Here is a 12,448-nt window from a genome sequence, read left to right as displayed (position 1 = left end):
TTTCTAGTAAGAAATTATTGTTGTATGAATTTATTAAAGATTACTTAGCCCTTCGGGAAAATTATTGTAATCATGCTTTTCAAGCTTTTTTTCTTAACAGGGTGGACTTGGAAAAACCTTTCTAAGCTTATACTAGTTAATTTTTAGTTTGATATTTTTCACCAGTAAAAAGCCCTCCCCTTTGCTTACCTTCATTTTCCTCTGTCAAAGGAGATTAAGGCACATCTCCTCGAGTATGACTGCTACTCCTGTCCTCTACAGAAGCCCATACATAGCAATTCCATAGGGATCTAGAACACTGTGATGGGAGCAAGCCAGGAAATACAGGACAGTGAAATGGAGAGGCTCCAAAATGAGCTGGCCCAAGGCCTCTGTCAGTTGAATTTTGCAGCTTTCCAGGATGTGGGGCCAAGGTCATTCCTACTTCAGATGGAGCAGAGGGAAGGGCTGGGGCAGGAAGTTTCCATGGGCACACACCTGCTGTTTGAAACAGCAGTGAATAATCACGGGAAGAACCCTGGAACCCCAGTGCCCTGCTTTTCCATCCCCTAAAGAGCGTGGCAGCAGCTGTGGCTGTTGGTTGCTTCATTCCTCTCATGGCTCCCAGCAGACCACTTCCCTTGGGAGCAGCTGCCTCTACAGTCCGTGACCCCAGGTGGCCCCACATGGCCCAGCCCCTGCCCCAGCTCAGCACAGTGTCCTCACAGCACCAGGGTTTAGGGCACACCAGGCAGTGCAGCTGCACTGGTTCTGCTGCCGTGGCAATGGCTGCCTGCTTTGTCCTGGCCTTTGGGAGCAAGCAGATCCACCCAAAGTATAGAGTAAATACAAGCCACTGCAGTCTTAAATAAAAACAGAAAACTCCATAGTAGGCCGGAGACAACCCCCCATCTCCAGTGTCTGCTGGACCAGTGGTGTGTGTTGGGCAGGTAGCTGCACAGGAAAACAGGAGCTTGGCCTCTGCAATAGGGCAAATGAGGCATGCAAAATGTGATTCCCACCTGCCAAAAAGACTAAGGCTAAAACTTTGCCAGTTGGATCACACCTAGAGAGTTGCTGGACAAGCTCACTTCTCATTAATGTCAGTGGGATTTCTGTGGGCGCTCAGCAACTGGTGTGCTGTAAGCCCTCAGAGGGGGATGACAGGGGAACAACGCAGTGCAAATGCATGTGAGGCTGAAGCCATCCATGGTCTGTGTGAAGTACTGCACTCAGGTGATACTTCCCCGTAATGGTTGTACTCTTAACAGACTGCTGGCTTTCTGCTTTAGAGATATGGCAGTGCTATTAGCCAAAACACATTCTCCCCAAGTCTGAAATGGCATTCATTGCCACTTCTCTTTTCAAATGCTTTTCTTTTGTCCTCTTTTCAATTTAAATTCAACTTATGTATGTTTATCTAGATAATATCCTGTAAGTACTGTTACATATAAATGTACTACTCAATTTTCACTTCTTCTAAAGCTACCAATAAAACATTTTAAAACTGCTCTATGGCACAGATAAGCTTTTCACTCATCCATATTTTCTCTTATATACAGCAAGGGAGGTACTGCTCAGTTCTCTCATAGAAGGCACTGATGAGAGCAGCAGGTTCACGTGCTGCTTTCAGAAGGAGTGCAGCAGGACTGGACACCACAGCACATGTTGGCCACTTGATCTGTTCTGTCCTCAGCTTCCTGCTAAAACAAATCTGGTTTGATTGTTTCACACAGTAAACTTGTTGATTGATGTAATGCTGAATGGTGCTGGTGGCTGATTCATCACTCTTGGCTTGACCACTGCACAACCTAATGAGTAAAAGGGAGGTACTACTGACTAGGAAAAAAAAGCCAACAAAGGAAGAAACAAGGAAAAGAAGAAAAGGGAATCTAGTAGCCATCACACAGGTACAGAGCACTGAGAGGAGTCACTAATGTTTTAGCCAAGTTTAAGATATATTTGCTTTTCTGATGCTGATTTATTCAGAAAGACTCAGATTTTGAAAACGAAATGCATAAACGCTGCATGGGAGAAATTAGTTGAGAAGCAACATCTTAATATAGAGTGCAGGAGTGCATGAAACACTTCTGGCAGTGGAGGAGCCTGGGCTCCTACACAGTCATTCCCAAAGAATGTTAAAAATATTTGTGGGAGAGAACAAGCTTGTGAAATCGATTTTCTGAGCTGCTGTCTGCTTATTTAAAACAAAAATGATCTTACAGCAGTTCTATGTGTTTCCTTTTCATATCAGTGTTAAGCTTATCTTATAAACACGTGTTCAGTATGTAATGTAAGTTAAAAATATCCATTATAAAACTCAGTGCAAAGAGAATGTGGCTTGGATGCTTGCTGGCATGCAGAGAAATATCCTGTCTTATTCTTTTTTGTACTGTGATACAGTTGTAGCATTATCAGATATCTAGAGCTTTGAAGGATCTATTGTAAGCATGTCAAAGACTTTTGGAATTTGTTTTTGGCAATATTAGATCACAAAAAGTGAGGAATGAGTCCCACCGACTTTCATTAAACAAAGTATCCCATTATTGTTTTTCCTGCTTTGGAGATGAAATTAAACTAGCATTAATAACACTCTGCATATTTATTCTTTCAATCAGAAAAAAATTAATTATTATCATGTCTATAGAAATGTGCATTCAAAGGACGTCTTAGACACTAACTAGTCATTACTGTGTGCTGCCTGTGCTGGGAAAGAGAAGAGTGTGCCTTGCACAAGATCCTGATGTCCATGGTGGAGCTTCCTGAGTCAGTAGTGCTGTCTCCTAATCAGCACCTCACCTCCCCAGGACTAACACACTATGGCACAAGTCTTCCACTTGGTAGTTTTGCACATGGGAAAAGAGCATCCCCACAGCAAGTGGTAACTTGTGTAGCAGCCAATTCTAGTGCCACCACTGCAGGACAGCTGATGGAGTGTGGGAGTGAAGGCTGTGTGACTGGGAGCTAGGAACAGTTGAGCCTGAACTTGGAGTCCAGATTACAACCTAGCAAGAGTTTAAGGGACAAAGACTCAGAAGTGGGAAGACCTCAAATCAGCAGCTTGTCATAAGAAAGAGGAGAGAAAGAAAGAATGGGCAGAAAACTCTCTGCCCCCTTGCCCCTAATTTCAGGGTCATTGTTACATTGGCACATTGGCATATAGCTGTCAGCCATCCCCCAGCAAGAGTCCAAACTCTCTTTCAGTCTCCTTCTTCTAAAGTGTGACAATGTTCAGTTGCTCTCAATTATTCTTTTGGTGTCTCATGGTGCTAAGTTCAGTGTTCTAATGCAGAAGGTCTTGCCTTCCTGAAGGCCATCTGGGTGTCAGAATGCCAATGGACAGTGGAACTCCTACTTTTTAGCATCTTTTTTAAAAGTCTGGGAAATTGGTACTTTTTCATACTAATTAGCACTAATATTGTAATAACTAGGAGAGGTAGAAGAATAGTCAGGTTGTGAAATGAAGCACTCAAACACTGAGAAGTGCAATGATCAAGATGATTTGATTGGATCCTGTTACACGTGTTCATCAGGGTATTTTACAAGCAAGTTTGAGTCCAACTTTATTTATGTTGGCAGTTAATTCAATACAAACATTTGTGTGAAGGTCTTCATTTCCACAGTGCCACGGTACCCTAAAAAGTCATCACAACAGCAGCACTTGCTGGGTATTTTAGCTTCATTTTACAGATGGGACAAACTTCACAGCCAAGTGGCAAGCACATCTGGTAAGGCAGGTTTAGATATTTGGATATCTCGTTACCTTTTCCTTAATTGAAATGACAGTTTCTGCTGAGCCAGGGTAGTACATAAAATATACAGGGTGGAGATGAAATCCTGTCTTTACAGAAATTAATACAAATGAGACATTATGGTCCAGATACACATCCTTAAGGTCTAAGTTATTCTGTTCACCAAACCAAATTGCTAACAAACTGGCAAACTAACAAATATCAGCATTTATGAAAATTAAATCCATATGTTCTTCAAATGCATGTATCATCAACTACTTCCAGATGTAAAAATCCATGGATAGTTTTAAAGAACCTCAGTCCCACAGTCAGTTTCCATCATGACACTCCAAATGAGCACTGTTCACAAGCAATATACAACAATATTTAGTCTGCTCAGGAAACAATACTTGTTGCTTTCCTTAGAGCCAGGTATCCTGTAACCACATCTGAAGGGAGCATCCGAATATAGGCAAATTCTTCAATAGTACTAAATCTTAGCTTGCTCTGTGGATCTGTGTAATTTGCCTGAAAAAGAAACAGTGTTAGACACACTATTCAAATAAAATTTCTAACCATAACAGTAAAAGAAGTATCTCAATTACAAGACCAAAAAACAGTGAGTTTCTCTTCCTAGTAACAGCACTGCTGTTCTACCACATGGCCACAAGTCTTTTTTTCTTTCTCCTCATGTCAGAACTTACGAGAAGTTAACAGACCCCTATAAAATCACATTAGAAATTCATTAAACATAACAGAGGGCTGAGAGAAGTTTCCTATAAGACACAGAGCAAAATAAATTCCTCAGCTCTCTAAACTCACCCTAGAAACTCTGTGCCTTGTGCAGTCTCTCTCAAGGCAGCTCTCCAAAGAGTCAGGCTGCTGCCAATAAATTACCCACAAAGAGGCTGAATTATGGGTGCTCTGATAGCTTTGGACTGCCTTTCTCTTGCTGCATAGAACTTAGCTTTTAATTTACTTTAAAGTGGTTTTTAAAGCTAGGGAGTCTCAGCTTATGATTCTGTGACTGAACTGGTAAGAGATTTGAACCCAGTGTTGTGGTTTGCTCCAGCTGCCAGCTTTCAGGATGGCAGCCTGGCCAGCTCACCCTGGGCTATACTTGTATCCCCTGCTATATTTGGACCCTGGGTGCCTGGGAGCAGTGCCAGTTTCCTTCTATCCTCTCCCCTTGTTGCTGCAGAAACCTGGAGCTCGGCTGAGCTCAGGGGTAGGCCAGGAGGCTGCACTGGGAGCAGGCAGGCATCAGGGCATTGCCCCTCCACCTTCAGCCTCCAGGGCAATCCCTGCCTGTTCAGCACTGGATTACCAAGTGCCTGCCAAGGCTCCAAAAGTGTCTTCTGTGCCTTTCTTTAGCACGAGATGGTGGCAGGCTGCAAGGCACAGGCAGTTGAAATCCCTCAAGACACTGCTACTAAAAGTAGAAAAGGCCAGGAAGAGCTGGAGTATTCCCCCACACCACACAGCTGTAGTGCAGAACTCTCTACATTTTTATGTTGGAAAGCACCTCTCAACCATGGTAACAATCCAGCTAATCATTTGGTCTGATATGGCTTAGAAAATTTAGTGTTATTTGTAGCTCGGTTTTCTTTACAAAGAAACACCGCTAGGTTAATTAAATGTAGTCAGCTAACAGTTCAAGCCATCAATTAAGTTCCAAACAAACGGCAAAGTTAGAACATTAGGAGTAAATTTATCCCTGGTGGTAACTTCATGGTTACAGCAGGTACAAATTTACTTTTATTTCACTCTTTACATCTGGCCTCATGTAAGAAAAAGCTAAGCAATTAGACTGCTTTTCAAACGTGCATGATTCTGTAATAAAGTAACCAAGCAGTATCTGCAATTTGTATTGTGCACCGATCTAGGTTTAAAATATTATGGCTGCTCTTCACCATTCTGGTGTTATGTACTGGGCTGTACTCTTTGCAGACACTAATGTATGGTAACCTGCCATTCATGCCATGGCTTCAGCCTGAAAACAAACTTTACCAGTACTTCAGAAACAATTAAAGAGATTAGAATATTGAATTAGATGACTTTGCGAGGAAAAAACTCTGTCGTGTTTAAAAACTAAATCAAAGACCATAGACACATGCTCTTAAAATACAATAAACTAGCTATCTCAATCTGTTTCTATAGTAACAGGGCTGATCCATTTTCAGAGAAGGAAGAGAAATATAAACATTTGAAGGTTTGGGTTTGTTTTTTTTAAAATCTGCTTTATGGTAAATTACTCTGTTTTTGCACATTAAAATATCTAAATATTCATCTTGCAAGTTTGGAAATAATAGGTTTATTTTGCAGTGTCAATACAGTAGATAATAGCTTTAGAATTCTAGGCTGCCTTACAAATATAAATTGGCTGCTCTGCTGAGACCATTGGTAAATTTAATTCCATTTGTGTTACACACAGAAAGAGAAGGGGATCAGTAGAATTTAATTGTGGCATCTAATATAAGAGCAAGTATGCTGATTGAGAATGTTTTAATACACTTCTCTTTTTGTACCTACTAGACAATTTAATTCTTCCCCAGATGGGTAATGCTAAGAAATTTATTTTTTTTTCCCTCGTGGGGAGTCCAGCTTTTCCTACAGAAAATACATTCTTACACATATGCTTTTATATTTTACAAAGAAAATACAGGGACATTTTTCTAATACTACATTTCTACAATATTCTATTGTCCCACATATCCTCCTACTAGGAAATGATCTTGAAAGCATATTTAGTGCTTCTTATGAAACATTTCTAGCCTAGCAATTTAAAGGACACACTGTCTCAGCTATTTTAATAAAAAAGGGGTTTTTTTAAACGTAATTTTTTCATAGTCTGGAGAAACCTTGCAGGCCAGGTAAAATAGGAAACTATTCACAATGCAATTAGAGGATGTAAAATTAACAAAAAAAAAAGTGGAAAGAGAAGAAAAGAAAACAAAAGCAGTACTGAATTTGTATATGGATTTGTATAGAGAGTATCTATACTGAGCTAAAATAGTTATAGTACATAAATCACTGATGGAAATGGTAGGGATGTGGCCTCCACTCACATCTATACCCTGCATCATCAGCTCACTCGAGGTGCAACGACTGATTAGTTTTGAAATACATCAAAGGTTAGTGCTGGAAAGCATTATTTGGTTCCTTGGAGATGGGGCAGGGTCTGCCTGGCTGGAGGGAATTATCTTCCCTGGGTTTGCAAGCAGTCTCTTCCATTTGCTGTCTGCCAGTTCATCTGTGAGGAACATGTTGCTTTCCTACTCCCTCTTGAACACCAAGAGTTACCAGCCTTTATCTGAGCAACTCACTCCCTTTCCAAACCACATTCAGAGGCACAGGCTGGACACATGTCACCCCCGAGGTGCCTTATTTAAATGTGTTACTTAAAAAATAAAGTCTAAGAAAACATGCTACCACATCAAGATCAAATGTAGGATGTGCAGGAACACAGCTGATGCTACAGCTATTCTTTGATGCCTTACACTAAATATCCACTATAAGGCAGCCCTTGGTTAAGTGCTCACCCATTTTGTGTCCTAATGAGGACTTTTTGCCTAATTCAGTGTACAGAATGCAAGGTGGTATGCTAACCTGCATCAGCATAATAAATATGTACCAGGAGGTGATATCAAGCCTGTGAAGGTGGGCTAGTGCCCTATGGGTGAGAAACAGATTAAACTGGGGGAAGTGACACAGAAATTCTGTGCAAGGCTCTTTGACATCACAAAGTTTTCATTATTGTAGCTACTTAGTGTAACCATTAATTAAGCGTTTTTTTACTCCAAAACACAACATTCCCATTGATTTCAATTGTAATAAATGCACAGGCTTCTGAAAAATAAATCACTGGTGTTTGAAGGTGAAAAGATATGCTGTTACTAACACCTGTTTTAAGTAAAATTATTCATGTAACATAGGAGCACTTTCAGCAGCAGATACAAAATGTTTGTTGGGCAGAATTCAAGGACTTTACTCCTGGTTTGTGCCAACAGAATCCTTGGGGAATTCAGGCACCAAACTGTAACTACCAAGACCTTCTGGAGGATGTGCAAACCGTATCTAAGTCAAATGTGGTTTGGGATTTTTTTTTTTCCTTTCTCCTTTTTCTTTAACAAAAACACGTAAAAGAGCCCATCTGTGACACACAGGCTATACATCTGCCAAACTCCAACTTGCAGCTCTGAAGCATAGGGGTATTTGAAATTCTCACCAGTCTATGCCAAGTGTCTGTTTCAGGCTGATTTGTTTGAGGCAAAGTTTGAGAGCAATGATAACAAGGTTTGTTTTTTTTTTAACCTGGGCCAAACAATAAAATTTTGCCTAATCTCATTATTGAAAATTGCTGAGCCATCTTTTTAAAACTTCTCTTATAAGATACAATGACATAAATCAGCCTCAGGCAAACAGCATGGAAAGTTTCAGTCATTGTGGGTATACGTTGCAAAGTTAACAGTCATGGACACTGTGGACTACCAGCTTTTCCTGCCCCTATCTTAAGAATTAGAAATTATGGGCACCAATGTAGATTCTACAGGTGACAAAGTTGTGTCATTGGAGCTGCTTGGCAGGACAAGGTATTTAGTCTGTCCCAGCATCTATTAACAACCTAAGGATTTTGTGATGCAGTGACAGTATTTGGGGTTTGGTCCTAAATCACTAGATAATTATTAAGCCCAAGTCTGAATAGGAACATCAGCATATACATCTTTTACAAAACAAGGCACCAGCACTACTTCACTGTGAAAGGTGAGATGCCAATTTTGAAGGGAAAAAAAAATTACTTACTGGAAGTCCTGAAATGTCTGAATATTTCTTAGCAGGCTTAAAGGAAGGAGGAGCATCAATATTAAAATCTAAAGAGAAACAAAGGCATAAACTCAGTGTCTTATATATATATTCTACAACATAAACCTACTCTCTGAGGTCTCTATTAGCTAGCAACACTAAGGCAAAGAAATATGAAGCAGAATTACCTCTGAAAACATTTAGCCTGCTAGCACTGTAAATCACAGCCTGATCCTGCTCACCTATTAACAGAGTTCAGCAAGCAGAACTGCCCTTCCCAAAAGGAAAATGCGAGAACCATTTGAAATATGTCCATTTCTTCCAAGTCTTAATCAATTTCCTTGCAGTCAGTCACGTGCAAAGAATAGCCATTATCATATGCATGTTGTATGTTCAGACCATGAAACATTGCTCAAGATTGCAGCTCTGAAATGCTATAATCCAGAAAAGCAAAGTAATCTTTTAAATCAGTTAAATCTTTAAGCATGTACCACTTTAAGCCCAGTCAATGACCTAGAAAATGGTCTGAATGTTTAAACTGAGGGTTGGAAGTTGCTGTTCTTTGGTGCCCTTTAAATAGCAATTATCATTCATAAACATTTTTTAAGATACAGTTGGTATGCTTAAGTAGTTAAATCCTCAATTTTGGATGTTTATAAAAATATCTTGTACCTGACTGATTTCTTTCCTCTTTCCTGATCTCCCTTGCAACTCATTCAGATTATATGTTCAGTTCAAACACTCCATCCATATCAAATTTCTAACTCATCATCTCATAATTCAAAAGATCCTAATGCCACAGACAGCTGGTTTTAAATACAAAACTGAATTTCTTTTCCCTCTTTCTTATAAAAAATCCTGTAAATTTCTGGTTGCAAACAGAGCATAGTAGAAATAGCAAAATCAGCAGACTGTCAGTTACAATAGCCAGGAACACACAGTAGTCTGCATTCTTCTGTAACAGTTGTGTCTAAAACACTTCAAAAAATGGCAAGCTATTTTTGGATAAAGCACCAAGTCTGACAAAAAGTATATGCATATGCTCAGTTTTGAAATGCCTCCACTTGCTTAAATAAAATCTGAGGATTGCATTCTGCTGGCAGCTACATTCAATAGTATCCTGCTTTACAAGTAGACTTGAAGAATATCTAGATGAAGACCACTGCTATAACTCTGCTCCTGTAGATGTAACCAGCTAGGACTGCTAATCAGCACTGCTAATAGTGTAGTTTCAGCTGCGCTGCACTAAAGAGAGGATGTAGGATTTAAATCTCCCAAGAATCTAGGATAAGGAGCTGGATAGGAAGCTTGAGCTGAGGTCTAAGCCACTGCAGATATGTGGCTTAGCAGAAACTATTTGAAAATTACTTAAATATAGCTAATCAGGCAGCAGCCACCCACCAAAAGACCTCTGAACTGTACACAGAGGAGGAGGCAGCTCCTAACCAGTGAAAGGGTGACAAAAACCTCATGGGAATAAGGGCTTCTGACCTGGTTTGGAAAAATACTTTCTCCTTATTAAACTCTCTCCCCAAATGTATTTGAACTTTGCCACAATACTCCAAATTATTTGTCTCCCCCTATTTTCGACATAGGGCTAATGAGTGTGACTGGAGTAATCTTAAATGTACTACTGGACCCTGTTCAAGCAGGATACTGCATGCACTGATGAAATAATTTAGGTTAGTTTTAAAGAAAGTTATTTGTGCACATTCTATTATTTATAAATGCACGCAAAGCGTCTAAGCAGCTTACAGCTAGGATCATTTAGTTGCCATGGCAATGCCCTTTCAGAAGCAAGAATTTGTTTAAGGTTCTTCCAAGTTCTGTTCTTCTTGCCAGCTGCTGCTCCACCAATGCCGGAGTGCTAGAATTAAAAATATGGTGTTTAGAGAAAAAATAAATGAAGAACACTATTTCAGAGCATGACACTTCTATTTCATCGTCTTTCTGATATGTCTCATCTTGTCATGAACCATTTGCTATTCTCACTTATTTCATCAGCAGGCTACTATACTGTACACTTTAATCTTGGCTGCAAGCAAAAACAAAGCTTTTTGGACTGTGTCAAAGCTTCTACGTTTCCGATTAACTGAAGGAAATTAAAATCTGCTTTTTACATGGAAATAGAAAATCAGTATGGTTAGGCTTAGCTTGAGATTACAGGATTCTGTATGTACTTCCTATCATATTAGAACTTACTACTATTACTATGAAGTTGTTCCTAAAATTGTGATTATACAGCTAAATTTTCTCTCTCCTTTTTATGGCACATTACAGGTGCAGCTCTAGCTCTTTTACAAATTATCCATGACTGTAGAAAACACAACTGATCTTGGAAAATGTAATGAACACTATGAGAAATTTTCTGGAAATTTTATTTTTCTTTCAAAGGCTAGGAGACAGAATAATAGAAAAAGAATAATAAATAGAATGTTGGCTGCCAAGACAATTTTGCATTTTGAAAGGTACACTAATGGAAGGCTTGCCACAGGTACTATAATGGCAGTCTCAGTTATCAAATGTGATTGCTACAGAGTAATTTATTTATGTCCCTCCAGAGATAGAAGCTGCACAACGCACTGTACTGCTTCTAAATGATCAAAGGACACAGATTTACAACTTAACTTCACGAAAAGAAAATGTTCTTACAATTGAGGAGTTGTTATTTCTGTTCATTATTATTTGCCCCATGAGTCTCATTGAAACTCAGCAAAGTTCTGTAAACACACTTCTGCTTTAAATGTTTATAAATTAACCTGTTAAATTGATGAGGATGATAGGAGGAAGGATTCAATGAGAAAGCTTTTTTTTTGTAGACATATGTTCAGAAAAGTTATTCATGAGCTGATGATATACTGGGTTTTGGTGATGGATATCTGATTTAAAATGTAGAAGCAAATATTTGCTCTTGGGGTAACACCTTAGTCATCTAAAGAACATTGTATAATAGTGACTGCTACAGCACGAGATGAAACTACATGTACTACCACACTACTAATTCAAATTCATTGCATGAATTTTCCCCCAAATCACTGCATAATGACTTTTTGTTCAGTAATCTCAAAAGCAACCTCTGTTTTTATATGAACTTATGCCTCCTAGGAATGGGGCTGAGCATCACCTCACACACCTACAATAAAAAGGCAATGACTGCCAAGCACAAATGAACCAAGCAAAATTCAGAGAAAGCTACAGCTAGGACAGGTGGAGCTACTGCTCTACAGCAGCTATTGCTCTACACAGCTGTCAGAAAGTCTTTTTCCCCTTCCCCACTGCTAAGGGATGTAAATTCCAATCAGAAAGTTTAGGAAGAGGTCAGTTCTTCCTCCTTCTCTGCTCTTAAGTCTATCCTCTGCAGTGAGCTAATGGTTCAAACTTGGGCATACGTATCAGAGATAGACACTATTTGATTTATTTTCTTCCTTTTAAGGCAAATTAGGCTGAAAAGATGCAAAAAAATCCATCCAAATTGTTACTACCAGGTCATACCAATGAAATGCTGATTAACACTCAACGCATTTCTTCTCAAATTAGTTACTGTATTGGAGGGGACAATTTCATGGTTTTTATTATAAATGCCTATTATTTCTGCAGCAGTTGGCAAAGACCCTGTACATTCATTATTATTTCAAGCATGCAGACATTAGTATTGCCTCTTTGGAAATGGCAACATCCCTCTAAGAACTGAACAATCATCTCAGGGCCTCATGGATATTTAAATCCTATGTGGAAGCTACATGGGATGCCTCTGGGCACAAACGGAGCTTTTGCAATAAGCTCCATTTCTCAAAGACACTGGTGCTTGCAGGAGGATTAGTGAGCAAAGTATATGGTTGTTTGAATGCCCCTCTCATGGCTGAAGTTGTCTGCAAAGCAGATGTAGAGCAACTCACATGTCAGAGATTAATTTCATACCCCCTGCCAAACCTGTG

The 12,448-nt window shown here is 39.5% G+C and overlaps 1 protein-coding gene across 1 annotated transcript in view; it reads right to left on the bottom strand.

Annotated features, from left to right (window-relative positions):
* Nucleotides 1-3,463: 3,463 nt before the first annotated feature.
* INO80C (INO80 complex subunit C) overlaps nt 3,464-12,448 on the bottom strand; it is a 30,528-nt gene continuing 21,543 nt past the window's right edge. Inside the window, exons 3-5 of the mRNA XM_032119019.1 lie at nt 10,269-10,380; nt 8,514-8,581; nt 3,464-4,238 (exon numbers count right to left, since the gene is read on the bottom strand). Coding sequence (XP_031974910.1) covers nt 4,107-4,238; nt 8,514-8,581; nt 10,269-10,380 — 312 coding nt within the window. The 3' untranslated portion in view covers nt 3,464-4,106. The remainder of the gene's footprint in view (nt 4,239-8,513; nt 8,582-10,268; nt 10,381-12,448) is intronic.

This window comes from Corvus moneduloides, chromosome 1, assembly GCF_009650955.1.
Source record: "Corvus moneduloides isolate bCorMon1 chromosome 1, bCorMon1.pri, whole genome shotgun sequence".
Lineage (NCBI taxonomy): Eukaryota > Metazoa > Chordata > Aves > Passeriformes > Corvidae > Corvus > Corvus moneduloides.
Note: the sequence above shows the minus strand (reverse complement) of the source record. Positions and strands in the feature narration are given on the sequence as shown.